Source organism: Engraulis encrasicolus, chromosome 9 (genome assembly GCF_034702125.1).
Source record: "Engraulis encrasicolus isolate BLACKSEA-1 chromosome 9, IST_EnEncr_1.0, whole genome shotgun sequence".
NCBI classification, from domain to species: Eukaryota; Metazoa; Chordata; class Actinopteri; order Clupeiformes; family Engraulidae; genus Engraulis; species Engraulis encrasicolus.
The window spans coordinates 23,136,334-23,156,566 of NC_085865.1; the positions used below are offsets into that span (position 1 = coordinate 23,136,334).

Below are 20,233 nucleotides of genomic sequence, written 5' to 3' on the forward strand. Positions count from 1 at the left end.
CTGGAGTGGGCAGCTACAGGGATATCTGTGTAACGACCAGGACCTCTGACAGCTTTGGCTGGGCCCAGGACAAAGTCATCAGAAAGGGCCCCCTCACCCAATACATGCAATGTAATGAGGACCCAGTTCTGGGCCCCCTTCTCCCTGGGCCTGGGACAACTGACCCCCTTGTACCCCCATGTCAGCTTCCCTGGTAACGACTATACCCTGCAGTGCTATTCAGTCCAACCCTGCCTGGTTTGCCCACTGGGGTAAGCGATGATGTAATTAAGACCACCTCAAGAGTGCTGTTCCAGCACCTCTGGACACTGGCTATACGCTACGCTACGCTGTGAAGTGCTGACACAGATCCACGTGATCCACATGATGTGATGTGCGAATCTCCTAAGTGGAAGAGCAGGCAGAGAGACAGGACAGGGAGGCTTGATGAAGTCAGGGATGAGGGCGAGTGATTGGCTGGTTGTGAGTGTCAATCACACAGCGTAACCCTCAGGTGGGAGGAGGGGAGGAGGGTCTTCAGAGGCATAAAAACATCCTTCTGCCTGCTTCATCAACCCTATCCACCTTTCATTCCTCTCTCTCTCTCTCTCACACACACACACACAAATGCATCGCAAGCACACTCGCACTTCCACCTTGCACACAGATACACACCACACACACTCTGTCGCTGTCTCTCTCTCACACATACACACATTCTGCCTGTCTGTCCATCTTACACACTCTCTCTCTGTCACACACACCCACTCTCTCTCTTTCTCTCTCTCTCTCTCTCACACACACACATTCTGTCCATCTTGTGCTCTCTTTCTCTTTCTCTCTCTCACACACACACATACACACACAGTCTCTCTTTCACTTTCTCTCTCTCTTTCTCTCTCTCTGTCCTCCAGTGAGATCCTCTTTCCCCTGTGTGCTGGAGTGGAGTCATGGTGGGGGCCTGCCTGCTTCGCCTGCCTCTCCTCTTCGGCGGGTGGGTGGCGCTCTGCTCTGCTCTGCTCTGCCCTGTTGGTCGTTCACTGTGCACCGGGTCGGCCGCTTGCGGAGTGAGTACTGACAACGCTGCCAACATCAACACCCAGCCACCCGCCAGTGGCAGGCCCCAGATAGCGGCCGGGGACAAAGATGTAGACACACACACAGACACACACAAATGCACTTCGGTCTGGTGGTCCCTGAGGTGATGAATTGTTCTAGCGAAAGAGCTCAGATGTGGTAGTATCAAGTCGAGGCAATGTGTCTTGTTTTTCTTACTCATTATTGAGATTACCTCCCTCCCAAGAAAAACTCCCATTTTGTGTCACTCAGCCTCTGATGTAACAACCACAGAGGCAGCAGCATGACTGCATTCAAAATGTCAGCATTTATACTGTATGTGGCATTCAGTGCCATTTTGCAGTGAAAACACTTGGGTGAAATTCAACACCGAAGTCACTGAGTAACCTGCGAGCAGGAATGTTAATTGTAACTGCAAGGAGTTGCTGAGGTAAAATTTCAACCACATCTAAAAGCTGAGGGAGAGAGAGAGAGAGAGAGAAAGAGAGGGAGAGAGAGAGAGAGAGAGAGAGAGAGGAGGAAAGAAGAGGGACGAGGGGGGTTGAGAAAGGATACGCATGCCCTGCCAGTCATCATGAAATTATGGCCCAACCTCACACTTGTCATCAGTGTCGCATTCTCTTTTTGCTCTCTCTGTCTCTCTCTACCATTGCCAACAGCTGCAGCTGCATGTGTGGCCTCCACTGTTTTACAAAGATAAGGCCCAAAAATAACCCTTGTTTCTACAAATCCACAGTTTTCCTGCTCCCACCCCCCTCCTTCTCCACTTCCCTCCCTCCCCCAAAAGAAAAACCCCTCTTAACCTCTTATTGCGGTTGTAAAACAAAACATCTCAATTATTCAGCTCACTTCCTCTTAGGGTAAACGTTGCTTGAAGAGGACCATCGCAGGCGAAGGGGACGGGAAATCCAAAACAATGGAAAAATCTTTCTGCCTTTTTTTAGAGCCGCGTCCTGAGAAGATATCAAAATGGGACCTCCAGAGGGCATAACCTTCAACGTGCTTACAGAGCGTGGCCTTGCAGTCAACTGCTTTTAGTCACAAGGGTGACTTTTGCTTTTAGTTGACAGCAGCAAACGTTCAGCTGCAATTGTAGGATAGTAGCCTACATGTCCTGTACAGGCAGACGCTTTGTGGGGTTTGACAAAGAATTTATATACACTTCTAATGTAATAAATGTTGCTTTTTGAGACTTTAAAATTAGAGTATAAATCATTGTAACTTCGCTTTGGCTTCTCCTCTGCAATACATTCCCTATTTGAGCACAACTCCCTCTACCTCAGGTGTTTTCCAGATGGCTTGATAACTCTAATGGAATGTCTTGGCAAAATATCAATCAGGTACGGTAGTTATCACCAGAGTTGACCTTTGTGTAATGCAACTGAAAGGGGTATTGTTCTTTTTTTCTAGGAAGGAAGTTGTAACACGATACTGCCTAAAAGTTGCCCTGCTGACTTCGTCACAAGTTTCTATTGGTCAGATATGTTACTGATAGATAGAGATTAAAATTCCTTTCAATTATCTTTGGGGAATTTTTATTGGTTCTTTATTGTTAGGTAAGCAGGTACTTCTTTGGAACTAACTTTATCGAGTGGCATATCGCAGTAGGTTTCAGTTCAACCTCTTGTATTGACATCATAAGTATGACATCATTGTAACTTGGCAATAGTTTAAAGAAACTCCCGCACACTGACCATTTCACTGTTCTTTCTTTAATAAACAACGTTTCGGTACTAGACCTTCATCAGGCAATCATCAGACAATCAATGAACAGATTGCCTGATGAAGGTCTAGTACCGAAACGTTGTTTATTAAAGAAAGAACAGCGAAATGGTCAGTGTGCGGGAGTTTCTTTAAACTATTGCTGAGTGACCCATGGTGCCATCTCCGACGCACCTGCCAGCTGAGGTGTGCGAAAAAAGCCGAAGTTTATCATTGTAGCTTGGAAAGCTGGCCTCGCTGAGTACCTAATATAGGCTCTCCAACACTGTTGGCCCTGGGAACAAAGTCTGCAGATCCGAAGTGCACCGAAACTGAACTGAGTTCAGTTGATTCAATCTGCTAGAAGGGCAGCCGTGAGTTGATGGTTCTCAGGGAAATCAGCTACCGTTTGTTTGCAAATGCAAACGCATGAACACTTTCATGTCCAGCCAGAAGAGGAAATGGTATCATGCCCCACTCACCACAGTGATAACCCATACATACTGTATGCCTTCACATAAATGAAGCATTTCAAGGAACACTTGAAATAAGTGAAAGCATTGTTCATTGTGAAGTAAACACACTGCAAATCTGTGCATGCCATTGTAGAGTATGTAAAGGGGATTTTTTATTTTCAACCAAAATTGTTCAACCAAAAACTAGGCCTACACAATGCTGACAGAAATACACCTTGTGAAAAAGATTCCTTTCCTAAACGTAACAGTTCGGCCTACTCACATGAGTAAAACCCATCATTATAGAACAATACGGGCGCTTGACAGCCTCTAACGTTAGGGGATGTTTCCTGACATGGAGGTCTCTCCCTCTCCCTCTCCTCTCTGCAGATGCCATATGCGTTAGCTACAGCCGTCCTGCGGAGTTCTGCCTTTTATTCTGCGCTGAAGAACAGTAGGGAGCTGTCACGGCAACCAGAGAGGAGAGGCGGCCGTCTGTCATCGCTTCGGCTCACCGTCCGTGCGTCCACCTGTAGCACTTGACAACGAGAGAGAGAGAGAGAGAGAGAGAGAGAGAGAGAGAGAGAGAGAGAGAGAGAGAGAGAGAGAGAGAGAGAGAGAGAGAGGCTGTCGACACGGATCTGAACACCTTGTCGATGAATAGGTAACAAACAAGGCTTCCCTTGACGAGGCATCCCGATGGCAGTTTCACCAACGCCCCGCAACAACATGAAGGAATGAGCTTCGCAGTCTTTGTACAAAGTTGGACACGGACTTCTGTTGAGAAGACAGCATTTTGCGAATAACTACAATCTGATGCAACATCCTCTAAGTTTCGCACAAACAGTTGCACCTGACCATGACTTAGGCGTCGTGTTGAAGGATGCATGAAACAGACATTCCAACAGAAAACACACAATTGGATCCCATCATATTAGAACAGCTAGAGGTACCAATATATTGTTAAGACATGGTTTAAGTTAAAAAAAATAAGTCTTCCGAGCCTTCCCGATCTCTCTCCCCCCTCATACTTCCTGTATTTAAAAAAAAATAAGTCTTCCGTATGGTCCAGTTCGTATAGAAGAGCATTCAGGGTCCGTTGGATCATTATACTACTCTGCCCATGTAGATGGCTTTGGGGTACTTGGTCTTCAGGCTGGACCACTGAACAAAGAAGTAGTCGGCCAGGTGGTAGAGGATCTTTCCGGAGAGCGAGAGGGTCTCCACGCGGCAGATGCTCTCCACGTAGACCAGCACCACCCGCTTCAATCCCAGAATGCCTAGCAGGAGTCCGGCGGCACACAGAGGGACGCACGTGCCCGGCCCATTGCACAGCACCTGTAATGACATGACAGACAAACAGAAATTGGGAAGGGGATTTATTCTTTGCCTTTTGTTTATGCAGTTTTTAAACCTTGGGGAACCTAGATAAGTCCTGCACAGTGCACATCATTTCACAGTTACATATTTATTGGGCTAGCTAGACGGTTTCCCAACCTGCAATTTCATTTAGTCATTTTTATTTCCAATGCATCTTGCCAGAACAAAGAGAGCAAAAATCGCTCACGACTTTTTAAAAACTTAAAATTTTCACACAATCCTGTTTAAATGGTTTGTAGAATTGAAAAGGGAAAGGCACTTCTGAATTTCCTAAGCCACTCTACATGGGCCATAACTGTACTAACACAGTTTAGAGGAGATTCACTCCCCCCTTAAGTGCGACCAACATGTCTCTTGATGCTTTTACAATTGTTAAATTCTTCCCAAGTCTTTATTTTCCTAACCAATGAAATTTGTGTATAGAAACATGAGCTAGGACCATTGCACTACATATTTTACAAGATTCAGTCCAAACCACAGAAATATGCGCACACACACACACATTTCCAGAAGTATGGGGTGACACACATTTCGCAAGGATAGAGCAGAAATATTAAACATTAGGCAAGCACTCCTCACACATGCACACTAAGATATGAGCTGTTCAGATGAAGAATAAACAGACTCACGTTAAACAGCCCATACCACAAGGGAAGACACGAACACACACAAAACCATTACATAGTTAAACAGTCTTTAAGTCTTTGCCACTAATGCATACGCATGATTGTGCATGCACACACACGTGCACATAGTAAACAGTTAAACAGAGACAAATAGGTTAAACAGTTAACACAATGCTTGCCACTACAGTGCACATAGACATCCACAGGTCAGTGCATGTTGAGGGCAGGGCAGATTCGGAGAGAGCAGGTCTCCACTGCGCCCCGTCAGCAGACAAAACAGGGCCTCTATTTGCACTCCTGGATACATCGAAACACACAACCATGACAACCAACACTCTTGGCTGCCAAAGTCATCAGACAAACAAACACACTCCGGTGTAACTACGGTATGTACATGTGTGTGTGTGTGCACACGCGCATGCGCGCACGCAGGCATGTATGTGTGTGTGTGTGTGTGTGCGTGTGTGTGCGTGCAGTGGGGTTGTCTGACTGATAGATGATGTAACACACAGACACAAATATACACAAAAACGTGAATTAATTTGCACACATTTGCTCACACACAGCTTTGTTGTCTAGCACTGGGAAGGACAAGAAGCTGTGGTGCTTTTACAGAGAGAGAAGGCAGCAAAGAAAGAGAAAAGGGGGATTGAAAGAGAGAGGGGGATTGAAAGAGACAGAGAGGGAATGAGAGTGCAAGAGAGAGACAGAGACAGAGAGTTGGACTGGGAGAGCAATAGAAAGTGTGTGTGCAAGAGAGACAGATCGAGATAGAGAGAAAAAGAGAAAGAGGGAGACACACGGAGCAGCCAGGCTCCGAATCTGGAGAAGCCATCACTGAAGCTGCCAGACCTTCTTGGTCGGGCCTTGGGCCCAGCTCACAGCCACCCTGCTCCAGCCTCTCAGCTCCCTCCCAGCACTGGTGGAGCCTGGAGGGGGCACGGGCGGCTGGGAGGAGAGACTGGTGGGGCTGGGGCTGGTTGGGAGGAACAGAGACAACAGAAGCCGCTTTGTTGCAGGAGGAAGGCCCGGGATGATAAACTCATTACATTGGGATGAAGGTCCAGTTGCCAGGTTGATTGGTTGGTTGGTCGGTTCCCTGATGATACAGACCCTGAGGCCAGCAAGACTTCTGGGAAGCCGCCCTTTGTGCGTTACGGTTACGACACACTTTGCTTCGTCTCAAACAGAGTGAGGAGAAGAAATGCTGTGGGTTGCGCCATGAATTAGAAAGCAGTGTACCGTGGGTAAGGGGTGGTTTGAATCAATATGAAATGCTGAAACTCTGCTTTAGAACCATGGAGGTGGTCTGGATTCCATAGTTGGAAAGCCAAACAACTAGCTCCCAACACTTATGTCTCTCTCCTGAAGTTTTTTATCAGGACATCTCTACACAAACACTGGAGCAACAACATTCTACTTAGCCTGGCCCTGAGAAGCGCCAACTGCCAAAAATACGGGCGGCTGTGTAACACTAACCGACAAATGGTCTTACAAACAGCCGTTTCAAAACACAAAGCAGCTAACCCGCAGGGCACGATGTGAATTTTCTATTGAATTTCAGTATCCCATTTTCTACCTCTGCATGGCTGAAATTAAAACATGAAACTGAAACCATACGGGAATACAAGGGCAATATCTCCTCAGTTCAATGCTATTCTGAATTTTGTACACAGCGTTACTGTGAAGTGAAGTCATAGAACACAAGGGCATGAAACACAAGGGCATATCACTTCAATTCTATACTACATTTTGTGCACAGCTTTTCTGGCCAAATATAGTCATTCTAGGCCCAAAAGACTTCAGACTTGACATTAATCCAGTGAGTCCATCACTCCAGCAGCGCTACGCTACGGGTATGTGACGCCGGTATGTGCTTCTGTGTCCAGAAGCCGTAAAAACAGAGGAGTTAGAATGAGGTCATCAACATCCGCCGCTGAGGTGATGTGTGGGGGCTCCAGAGAGGTGGCGGGGATTGGGGGGGGGGAGCGAGGTCTCCTGGCTGGCCAGCTATCAGTAACCAAGGGAGGGGGGAACGTTTGCAGTCTGGCCTCCCCTATGGCCAACATAGTCGTAGCCACCACGGCCTCAGCCTTAGCAGCCAGCCAGCGTCCATCTGTAAACATGTCGGTGCAAAATGGGCCAGTGGACGATGTGAACGGTCAACAGATTATAAATCACCGGCAGCAATAGAAGGGGGTCGTCGGACACCCACGTGCAAACAAACACAAGCGAACACACGCACGCACGCACACACACACACACGCACACACACACACACACACACACACACACACGCACACACACACACACACACACACACACACAGACACAGTGTGTGATTGCAGTAAAAACGCTGGCTTTTTAGACCACGGTGCTGTGCTCGTAAAGCAGGCAGCTGTGAAGAGGGTGTAACAAGATAGCTTTAGGGGATGACCAAACCTGCCAGCCTGCTGACAGAACCGCATTTCTTCTTCGGTCATCATTAACATTTTGAGAAATGGGCCTGGGGCCCGCTTGGAGTTCTAGGTGGTTGGTTGGGCGTCTCAGACAGCAACGGCCTCCCAGTATAAAGTAGCAGTAGTTACTGTAATAGTACAGTAAGATCACTGGATTTGCACTGTAACTTTTTATTGTGGAAAAAGTTATTGTGGACACTGCACTTGTGATTAAAAGTTGCCCAGCCAAAATGTCTGGAAACGTAGATGTCATTGTTGACGTGTACAGATGACTGCCACGAGGAAGGCAAGCCATGGTTGACCAAACTTGATCATTATCGCTCTAATGAGGATCTAAGTGTGCAAACACTTCACCTCAAAACTAACATGTGTTTTTGTGAACGTCTCGGTCAAGTTCTGGTCCTCTGAGGTATAAGTGGGGGGCGGGGGAGGGGGGGCATGGCCCAGCAGAGGCCTCCTTGCCTTGCCTACCTGGGGCCTAATGATGTAGCGACGTTAGCCGTGGACGGGGTGGTGGAGGAGAGGGCGACCTTTGACTGGGCTGCTGCTGCTGCCGCTAGTGTCACTGCTGCTGCTAGTGGTGCGCTCATCCCCCCAACACTTTCACATGACGTCTTCTCGGAAAAAATGCGTCTCTTGCTGCTAATGCTGTTGGCTGGCTGGAGGACGGCTTAGGGGTTAGAGGGGTGGCCTGGAGCTCTCAGAGAGAGAGAGAGAGAGAGAGAGAGAGAGAGAGAGCGAGAGAGAGAGAGAGAGAGAGAGAGAGAGAGAGAGAGAGAGAGAGCGAGAGAGAGAACGAGAGAGAGAAGGGGAAAGAGAAAGAGATGGAGGGGAAAGAAAAAAAGTGAAGAGTTGAAGAGAAGGAGATTGCAGACAAAAGCCAAAAAAGGAGTGGATGATGTCAAAAGAAAGGAGAGGATGAAAGAGAGAGAGATAGAGACAGAGACAGCGTGAGTCAGTCTGTGGGGCTATTGGAAAAAGTAAAAGAAATAGAGCAGAAGGACGGACAAACAAACAAGCTAAAGGAGAAACAGGAGGCGAAGAACAGCCAGGAAGTAGACCAGTCTGTAAAGACATGTCAGAGTGGAGAAAAAAATAACGGCTAAAAAGGCAAGAAAGAAAATGAGGGAAAGATCCCGCAGCACATGCACATTTGCATTTGCTGTGAAGAAGCCTGATGCTCGGTAGTGTGAAAACACAGGCATGACACAGGCATGACACAAGCATGTACGGGAAAAGCTAGGATGGATAAGGAACTCCGAAACCAACAAAGAAAGAAAGAAAGAAAGAAAGAAAGAAAGAAAGAAAGAGGGAAAAGAAAAGAGAGCATTATCCTGCGGAGAGGGTTTGCTGTGAGGCCTGCTGCTCCATAGTGTGATGGTCACATTCATAAACCTGGGCCCAGAACATTCCACACATGCTTTGGCTGGCAGCATCCAGGGGGGCAGGGGCAACACACACACACACACACACACACCCCTCTGGGCCATTCTATGCCATGCCAGTGTGTGTGTGTGTGTGTGTGTGTGTGTGTGTGTGTGTGTGTGTGTGTGTAACGCATTCACTCAGTCCCACTTTCACTCTCTGCTAATTAGAGCCATTTGGAATACACTCACTCACTCACTCACTCACTCACTTTAGCGTACACTTGCTCTATCGCTTAACCCTCTCCCTCTCGTCAGACCAGTTTGCAATACCCAGTGCCACAAACATGCACAACACAATACTTGCCATACCTACACTCACTCACTATCTCTCATTCTCTCTCTCTCTGTCGTTCTCTGTCACTCTCTCTCTCTCTCGTCAGATTTGTTAACAGTACACACAGTGCCATAAACACACACTGACACATCCCATATTGTACCCTAAGAATAGAGTCACTAATGAAGCGGTTTTCACACCGACTATGCTGTGTGGAACTTGTTGTTGCAATCATCCCTACTGTATGCTGTGAATAGGATAACTAGCAAAAATGCATAGCAACTATATACTGTATCTATGGTGTGTGGCTCATACTCTGTGTACCGTGAGAACAGTGTAAATTGTGGGACTGTGTTCAGAGTGTAGTAAGCGTGTAATTTAGAGTGTAGTTTAGCAGTTTAGAGTGTAGTCAATCCCAAAGGAAATCCACTTAAATCCGTATTTCAATATGAATGCTGGACAATGACAAAACTTTACACCCAATTACCAACAAAAAAGCCTTAAGTTATGATCAAATGAATTCATTTATCATAACTCAACACTCAACTTCTACAATCCTTCCAGGAAGTCTTCTCTTCACGAGCAATTACGAACGGCAGCCCTGCACTTCTATCTGAAACTTACATACCTGCCAACCTTTAAAAAAAAAATTGAGTAGCAACTTATCGCGGCGCGGCAATTCATGGCGCAACAACTTGGCATGGCAAAGCAACGGGGTCGCCGGCGGGCCCATCTGAGAGGCTACTTTGTTTTGCATAGTCTGCCCTACACCTAGGGTTGCCAAATGTCAACAGGGAAGATATGAGACACTTCATTCAGGCAGGGGGGTCCTCCCCCAGAAAAAAATGCTTTTCTTAGATGCAATTTCCTGCATTTTAATGCATTTTAGCCTAACATCCCGTGTATCTGGCAAATAGTTTATCTTGCTCTTCACAGTACTTTGAACTACCATAATTTATTAAACTTTCATGAAAGATTTTTGTTTTGTTTGTTTCACACCATAACACCAATACAATGCTATGATATAGTGTGCTGGAGGCCTCTAAATTAACTTTACTGATCATCAGCCAATATGGCTGTTAATCTTACTAGTCAAACATACCACCAGTCTGGCTAGTAGGCCTAAGTGGCTATTAAGTTATCCTATGTACCAGCCAAACAGAGCATTTGGTCACTTGGGGGGTGTTGGAGCTGGAATTGAGTATGAAATTGAAGCATTTGCTGATTATTTTTTTTTGGCTGTAGAAGGTACATGTAGGAAAATGTATAATTTGATTATAAAATACCGAGGCATTTCAGTGATTTTTATGAACAAAAAGTTGAATTGTAATGATTCTTACATCATCTCCCCCAATATTAATAAATGGTGATGTTGTCACCTACTGTGAAGAAGCATCAGCAGTAGAGAAAAAGATAAAGACAAGTGTTATCTAAGCTAGGATAATATCAGGTTAATATTATTACGTTGGGGGCTAACATCAAAATCACACAAAGTTTTCAGCATTCATTCAGTACAAAATGCGTCATGTAGTGGCTCTACTGAGGGACGGGGGCTAATGGCCAATGCTTTTGGAACTTCCACGGTAACTTTTGAGGGGCATCGCTTCTTTTTTTCACTTCTCTGCATAATAGTAGGCCTATCTACCCTCAGCTGCCGTCATGAGTTGGCTATTGTTCACTGTTCGGCACATATATGATGATAGGAGAATTGATTTTATTAATAGATTGCCATACGTGATTACGGATAGTAGTCGTGGAGTGGTGCATATTTGGTATGACGCACGACCTGTTACACCTGTTCACAGAATGGGCCATGACTCGGGGGGGAACAGTATCCCTATACGGTGTCATGGTAGGTTATGGATGTAGACCTACTCCGAGCACAACCGTTAGAACTATCGCTTTATTTTCCCGAGTTAAAATGATCCGGCGCAAAGGGAAACCGAATTTAGTTTGCTGCTAATCTGCTAATTTATAGCGCGGTCATCGACACATGTTCTCATTCGGAAGTAATCTCGTGTCGGTCCAATATCAAAACAAGCAACAACATATTGCCGTCAAATACGGCGAAACATTGGGTGGATCATTACGACAGACCTCGGCCTTAATTTATTTTCATAAGTTTAGGGATTTAGCAACTGGACGCAATTCACTATTCCCATACAGGCTACCTTTCTCAAAGTCCATTTACCTTTGAAACGGTGATTTTGACGGTGCTCACTTGTAAAACTACAGCGACAGTACCAAGATGGATAATACATGACGACAGGAGGAGGACACTTGTTTCAGAGATTATAGGAGTACATTAACCAGTCTCTCTGCTTGTGTGATTAGATTTCGAAGCAAACTTTCTGGCGGCAGCTGATGCCTCGACTCGGGAGGAGCGCAGCATAACAAATGAAGACATCCAAACTAGTTCTAGCGCTCTGATTGGTCAATATTCCCCCCACACGTTGCTGGCCAATGGAAAGGCCAGCGCGAGACAATTGCAAGCAGAGCCATGTCTACGGCTCTGTCTGGTTGCAAGTCTACAGAGCAATTTATAAGGGCCCACTTTGCTATTGGTTTTTCGCGTATTTTGAAGTGACAGCGCCGTAGTTTGATGTCAAAATCCGTATCTGCTACACAAAATGCGTAATGGTCGGCAGGTATGACTTATCTAGCAGCTGATACACAGCACACAGCTGGCTAGTCTCAGAAAGCTAACGTACGTGCGCTTACACATGCGCGCACACACACACACACACGCACATGCACATTACACACACTGAAACGAAAATGTAGCGTGACACAGAGCATAGCCCCGAGGACGAAGAGGCCAGTCCAGGAGTAAAGGGGGGGAAAAAAAGACTCTCAGAGTATCGCCAAGTTCCTGCTGCCGTTCCTCGCACCCAGAGGCGATTCTAGGATCAGATGGGGCCCCAAGCAAAAATGCAAAAGCATGAACATTTGAACCAAAATCCCCACTACTGTGGTAAAGTGTGGGCTGTTATTCACTATCTATGGGCTTGGGGGGCCCAAGCGGCTGCCTGCCTTGCCTGGTGGCAAGATGCACCTCTGCTCGCACCCACCTAGAGAATTGCACAATGTCGACAGTCGAAAATTACTGCTGCCCGCGCGTCACACACCTTCGCAGATGACCCCGGGTCTCGCAGATTTGAAATTTTGCACCGTGAGGCAATCTGGAGGGGATGGGGGGGGCACAACATATGGTTCATAGACAGGGTGCAGAGAGAGACAGACAAACAGTCAGACAGACAGGGACAGACAGACAGATGGGAGGATTGGAGGAGAGGAAAAAAACGAGGAGGAGCGGGAGACAAAATGGGGTGCACTGTGATAGATAGCGAGATAAAAGTGGAATGAGAGTCTATAGTCAATAGAAACAATAGATTACTGTGGCATTGTTCAGGCTGTTTCAACATTGTTTTTAGGCCATAGTCTCAGTCTTAGTTAACTTCCCCCTCCAATAGACACAGATATTCCATAATCAATAGGGCAAAGACCGCTCCTATGTGGAAAATCAAAATGAGTGCATAAGAGTGACACAGGAAGAGTGCCCCGCTGAGTCAGAGAGGGAATTCCACAAGACACCGTCATCAAAGAGCAGTGGCAACAGGTGAGACATCAAACACCTATGAGGTCATCAGCCATACAGCACATCACCCCCCACCCTACCATCAACCCCCCCAGGCAGGTGTGTTCTCGTGTCATTGGCTGGCATGACATTTCTTGAGTGAATCACCCAATCGAGAGCAGACAACGTGAGTCAGCAGCCAACCACCACGCCCGGGCTAGACAGCAGGTGTTATCTGGGGCTCCATAAAACACTCCAACATGTCTCAGCTGAATGCCAGGAGAGACGACGATAAGAGTTGTGTGTGTGTGTGTGTGTCTGTGAGTAGTGTAGGTTATGGGCTGACGACAGCCTGTTGAAACACTAGCCCACATTTATACTTCATTATCATGACAATGTTGACAATCGGAGATGGGACCTAGCTGCAATCTTGCCATGTCTATCTATCTGTCTGCCTGTCTGCTGCAATTTGGCTGCAGAGGGAGTGGGGGTGGGTGCTTTCTGGAATGTGTATGTGTGTATGTGTGTGTGTGTGTGTGCGTGCGTGCGTGCACACGTGGGCACATGCATGCGTGTTTGTCTGTGTGTGTGCATGTGTGTGTGTGTGTGTGTGTGTGTGTGCATGTATGTGCCTGTGTGTGTGTTGTGTGTGTGTGTGTGCATGTGCACATGTGTGTGTGCATGTGTGTGTGTATGTGTGTGTGTGTGTGCATGTATGTGCCTGCGTGTGTGGTTTGTGTGTGTGCATGTGCACATGTGTGTGTGTGTGTGCATGTGTTCACAGCAACACCAGCAGAGACCTGCTGAGCTAACAAGGCTTTCACATGTCATCGCTCCTCAAATGACTGCTTTTAAGCACTGAGGACAGATAGATAGCAGTCCCGTGGAGGATAGTTTTTTGGGGGAAAAAACAAAAGCAAACACACAGCCTTAAAACCTTAAAGGGTGTTTTTGGCTGACCTCCACACACACATTCTATCCGTGATCTTCTGATATTAAAGTCTTTTTGAAATGATTCCATGGGGAGTTGTCATCATGGTTGGAGTTTTCGAGCGCCGCAAGGAAAATGTGGAATAGCGTCCACAAAACAACGTCCAAGATAAACGTTACATCGTAATGGAAAATATAACCACTACAATTACACATCATTTTACCGTCCCTGTTGCATCAATTAGGTGGGCTTAGTGTTAGGTACATCCTCACATGTCATTACATGCAGAAAGTGCACACAACAGAGTGTATCTCAGGAAGACACTCATAGTCGGAGCCAATCTTGTGAGCCATAAAGGATACGCTGTACATTTTCAAAAACAACATTTTAACAAGACGATGGAAAATTCATCTGTACACATAAGGAAGGAAGGGTACAGACATTCTTCTTTTTGCAGCCTAATGCCAAAAAAGAAGGAAAAAATCCTTTAGGTGGATCTCTCTCTCTCTCTCTCTCTCTCTCTCTCTCTCTCTCTCTCTCTCTCTCTCTCTCTCTCTCTCTCTCTCTCTCTCTCTCTCTCTCTCTCTCTCTCTCTCTCTCTCTCTCTCTCTCTCTCTCTCTCTCTCTCTCTCTCTCTCTCTCCTTGATATATGGGTGGGTTTGTACAGCTGTTTTGCATCGCTGCCTGCGTATATACGAGTCCTCTGTTATTATTATTTTTGACAGCTGGAAACGCAGCCGTGAGGCGCGAGTTGGGGGCCTTGCGCTTTGGAGCTGCTGAGCTGCAGAGATGTCGCTATGCTGTCTGTTTAAACAGATGGACCGGTTGTAGAAAACTGATCAGCCACCGCTCAAACACTCGTCGACCGCAATGAAGAGCTGCACTACCTGTGAATGTGAATATTATAACGAAGAGATCTGCCATAAAAAAACATCCACTACTACAGCAAAATCTGGTCAACCACACTAAATGCCTAAAGAAGCTGTGATCCCTATGAAAGCATATGAAAGCTAATCAAACACTGCTGAAACACTACAATGAGATCTAATCAACCACATTGAATAGCAAGAACCTGCGAGTGTGAATATTAAAACTAAGAGTTCTGTCAGAAAACATGCACTACTACAGCAAAATCCAGTCAACCATATTGAAGAGCAAGAACCTGTAACAAATAAATCGTCCATAAAAACTTAACCAAATTTGGTAATTAAAATGCCTGTGATCTAGTCAACCACAATGAATGGCAAAAGAACCTGTGACCATTATAGCGAAAAGACCTGCCATTACAAATTAAATCAAACTACAGTCACTACAGCACAGTCACTACAGCAAGACCTTAAACCATAGTGAATGGCAAAAGAACCTGTGAAACGAGAGATACATCAACCTCAACAATAAAAAAAATCCTGTAATTTAGTCATGCAACACAATGGCTAAAGAACCTGCAACCAGTCAACCAGATATCTTACCACACTAACACTAATCAAGGTTAGCAACATCTCCTGCGATCTAATCAACCATACTGAAGAGCAAAAGAATTCAATCAGTGGGCATAATAAATAATTAACAGATCCGCTAGAAATTAATAATTAACAGACAGATCTTGAACATGCAGTAGTGTTGAGAGGAAAACCTCTCTGACTTTGAGTAACAAGACAAACCCTCGTTGCTTGTGTGTGGTGGGTCAACTTTGTTTGAATTTTGTTGTGTGAACTGCATGACATGATGTGATCACCATAATTACATAATCACTCATAATGGGACTACCAACTTCCATTTCTTCAAAGTCAAAGCCAAGTCAAAGTACTTTATTTTCTAAAATCTATGTAGTGTTAGCAGACACGATTGAAACTGTGTTTGACTAGACTCCAATGTGCAGTTAAATTAACAATATTGATAAAGACATTGAGAACACACACGCGCACGCACACGCACAGACACAGACACAGACACAGACACAGACACAGACACAGACACAGACACAGACACACACACACACACACACACAGTTGACACGCCAGATGCACAGTATGTGCACTGAGCTCAGGTGGTGGATCTACTCCCCTTTGTTCGGTGTGTCGTGGACTCTGTGTGCTACAGTACGTTACAAATTTAGCTGTAGGCAAAGGGCTGTGAAAGTTATGAAGATGGCATTTACTGACACCTCCGTAATGTGGCAGCACATTGCTAATGGGTTGTCAGGAATAACTCAGGGGTTACTGTCTCAGGGTTGCTCCGGCGTTCACAGCTTCTCACTGCCTTTCACACCAGACCTACAACTATGGAGGCCACCATTGTGGCTGGTATAGCCTACGACACATACCAACCTGTCTTGTCGTGTTGCCTCAGTTGTCATATGACTGCAAGGAGAAAGAAGAAGAGAGAAGGAGATGGGGGAAAAAAATACAATGATCTGATCTGACAGCTTCGTTTAGAAAGTTTCCTCAAACAAAGCCAGCCAAAAAAATTCCAGTCTCATCTCATCTCCACTCCATCCCTATCCCCACTTCTTGGCTGAGCGGTTTCCTAATAAGGTTAAAATGGAAACATAATGGCAGGCAGGCAGGCAGGCAGGCAGGCAGGCAGGCAGGCAGGCAGTCAAGACAAGAGGCGGTGTGGTGTAAGTCGGTGCGTACGCTCGGAAAAGCAAAACTAAAGCGTTGACATGTGGAGCAGATGAAGGGAGGTAGAGATGCAGAGAGGCAGAGAGAGAGAGAGAGAGAGAGAGAGAGAGAGAGAGAGAGAGAGAGAGAGAGAGAGAGAGAGAGAGAGAGAGAGAGAGAGTTACAGAGAGAAAGAGATAGTTTCAATATCCTCCTCCAGTTTTATCCTCTGGCCTCGTTCCTCGATAGTAGGCCCTCCTCTGGGGTAGGAAACAATTTAGTTTCATAGCTGTCCCGCAGATCAGAGAGGCTAGTTTGGTGCCTTTTCCACATTCAAGATTCCAATTGCCAATGACAGAGTAACTTAAATTACATTTTGGCAAGAAAAAAAAAAAGAGTAAAAAAAGGTATCATATTGAGATTTCATTGTCGAGGACGACAAGCATCAAGGTACAAGAATAGAGCAAGAGAGAAAGGGGCGGTGGTGTCTCAGGTGGTAGAGGAGCCGTTCGGCAACCCAAAGGTTACAGGTTTGAGCCCCGCTCTGCCTCACCCCATAGATTTGTCCTTGAGCAAGATACTTAACTGGGGTAGCTCCTGGTGGCAGGGTGGTACCCTGCGTGGCAGCCACTGCCACCGGTGTGTGAATGTGAGTGTGAATGAGTGAATGTGAGGCATACAATGTAAAGCGCTTTGAGTGCTCGAAGGAGGATCAAGGCGCCATATAAATGCAGTCCATTTGCCATTTTACCATAAGAAACCGAGGAGGGATATTGAGATTGAGGACAAGACACAGAACTCCAGTTGCATCACACTTAGATGTCATCGTCGATGAGATCGATTCTTCAAGGCGGGATGTGATTTTTAGATGGACCCAGAGTGCTCGGGTACAGCCAGCACCACAAAAGGGAGTGGGAGAGAGGGAGAGAAGGAGTGAGATAGAGGGAGAGAGGCAGTGAGATAGAGGGAGAGAGGCAGTGGGAGAGAGGGAGAGAAGGAGTGAGATAGAGGGAGAGAGGGAGAGAGGCAGAGATGCAGTGGGAGAGAGGGAGAGAGCCAGTGGGAGAGAGGCAGAGAAGGAGTGAGATAGAGGGAGAGAGGCAGTGGGAGAGAGGGAGAGAGGCAGTGGGAGAGAGAGAGAGAGGTAGAGAGGCAGTGGGAGCAGGCTGGGAAAGGGAGTAGGAGCTCTCGGTTCTGGCCACTGGGGTGGATCCCTCAAGAGCGGCCTCTGTGATTTGCTTTTGTTAATCATATGACCAAAAGCCACAGTGCCACATGTGTGTGTGTATTGGTTTTTTTATATATATGGTGGTGGGTTTTGGTTTAAAACACTCTTAAGTTTGTTTTCCGCATGGGGGTAAAGAGAATCAGGGGTCAGGGGAGAGAGTGAGGGAGGTTTACTCCAGTTGCTCAGAGCATCCTCCACAAACAAGCTGGAATGATCTGGAAATGTTTGAATTCTTCAGACAGGAACATGACAAAGCTTCTTCTGGCAAGGAAGCGCAATCTGGAGCATCTGACAAACAGAAGTGGCCGTGTAGAGGAGACAGATCAAACAGCGCAAACAGAGGAGCTGAAAAGACTGAAAAAGGCAGAAGAGAAAAACAGATGAGAGAGAAAAAGAGAGATGAGAGAGAGAGAGAGAGAGAGAGAGGGAGAGGGAGAGAGAGAGAGAGAGGGAGAGAGAGAGGAGCAGACAGGCAGATACAGAGTGGACTAGCAGTCGGAAAGACAGAGCACTTCTTGGATCAGCGTCACAGCTCTGGATGAGTTCCAGGCAGACGAAACCTCAGCCGTCCCCTTACTGTGCCTTTCAGCCCTCATCGAATCGAACCCCTGGCACCTGTGAACACTGCCAATCAGTTTCTTTTGTCGTTTCACACTACGGTGTACACAGTCATCGCACACGCATACGCACGCACACGCACACACACATACACAAACGCACACACACATACACATAAGCATGCACACAAGTTTCTGAAACTTCTGTACTCAATGTAAGACAGATTAGAACAACAGCTGTACATCACCAATGAGTCGGCAACAACATCAAGATCAACATCATCATCATCATCAACAACAACAACAACAACAACAACAACAACAACAACAACAACAACAACAACAACAACAACAACAACAACAACAACAACAACAACAACAACAACAACAACAACAACAGGTGAATGTGTGGTGTCCCCTCACTCTTACACTATGAACCCTCCTACACTGTGTAGACTGTGCAGTATTTGAATTCCATTATCTACACTTGTCTGAGTCTACACACACAGCTTTTGTGCCCGTGAATGTGTGTGTGTGAATGTGTGTGTGTGTGTATGTGTGTGTGTATGTGTGTCTACTCTCCTCCCACTCTCCGCGCTCCATGTGTTAGCAATAGCCAGACCGTTACAACAGCCCAGTAGACTTTATTGGTGGGGGCGGGGGAAATATTTCCGAATTAGTTGCATAAGCGAAGTTGGGAAGGACTGGCTGAATGATGGACGGAATCATGTCCCCTCTCTCTCTCTCTCTCTCTCTCTCTCTCTCTCTCTCTCTCTCTCTCTCTCTCTCTCTCTCTCTCTCTCTCTCTCTCTCTTCCTCTCTCCCTCCTCCTCCTCATCTCTCCCAGTCTCTCTCTTCTTTTTCTTCCTCCCTTCCTCGGACACTGTTGCTTCCATCATGGAGGAACTTAAGGGACACAGTCAGCAGGAAGGATTGTGCTGACACATGTGCTAGTGGTGGCATGTATGAGAGAGAGAGAGAGAGAGAGAGAGAGAGAGAGAGAGAGAGAGAGAGAGAGAGAGAGAGAGAGAGAGAGAGAGAGAGAGAGAGAGAGTATGTGTGTTTGTCTGTGTGTGTGTGTGTGTGGTGGGGGGTTATGGTGACTTGAGATGTCTGTGTGATGGCGATCTCACACACATGCCCTTTTATGGCCAAAATAATTCCTTAAAAAAACTCAACTCTCCTCCTCATCTCCTCACGGCATATTCCTGACCTCCTCCTCCCAAGGTAACCCCCACATTTCCTGTGAACCGTGGCCCCCAGAAGTGTCCCATCTCATAACCCCAAGGATGGGGGCTACCGTGCAAATCCACACCCCCATCCCCATCCCCATCCCCAGGCATCCACACAAATCCCCAAACCCAGCTCCAGCTGCTGGCAGCCAGCCAGTCATCCATCCATCTACAGTAGTCAGTCAACCACCCAGCAACCCACCCACTCCCACCACAGATAATACACAGTAAATGTATAGTATACAGTAATACGTGCATATCATATAGGTACACTATACACTTCACTGTCCCAGCAGACAAGCATCCAGCCATCTACAGTAGTCGGCCACCCACCCAACATCCTACTCCCACCACAGACATAAGAGACAGTACAGTCAGAGAGAGTAGAGAGAGAGAGGTTCCATTGGCCGATTGTTTCCGGGTTCTATTATTGCAAGGGGGAGGGGGGGAAATTCCCCTTTAGGCAGACCTAGGCAGACCTAAGGACTGTTCTATTCAATGCTAGGAGTATTATGACACGCCCCTTTAGGCAGACCAGAACCTGGTCATGTTAGGTGCCCATAGCAACCTATTACGTTGGCATATCTCTATATACTTAAAGAATCTCTGGTACAGATATGTACATATTGTACTGTATATCTACAGTATACACACCATGTTCTCTATTACATACTCCCCAGCCCCAGCATCCATCTACAATAGTCAGTCACCTACCCAGCATTACAC

General features: G+C 46.4%; 1 protein-coding gene across 1 annotated transcript in view; it reads right to left on the reverse strand.

The window, feature by feature from the left end:
• Positions 1-3,358: 3,358 nt before the first annotated feature.
• The window catches only part of alg14 (ALG14 UDP-N-acetylglucosaminyltransferase subunit), a 25,529-nt gene continuing 8,654 nt past the window's right edge, over positions 3,359-20,233 (reverse strand). Inside the window, exon 4 of the mRNA XM_063206128.1 lies at positions 3,359-4,550. Coding sequence (XP_063062198.1) covers positions 4,320-4,550 — 231 coding nt within the window. The 3' untranslated portion in view covers positions 3,359-4,319. The remainder of the gene's footprint in view (positions 4,551-20,233) is intronic.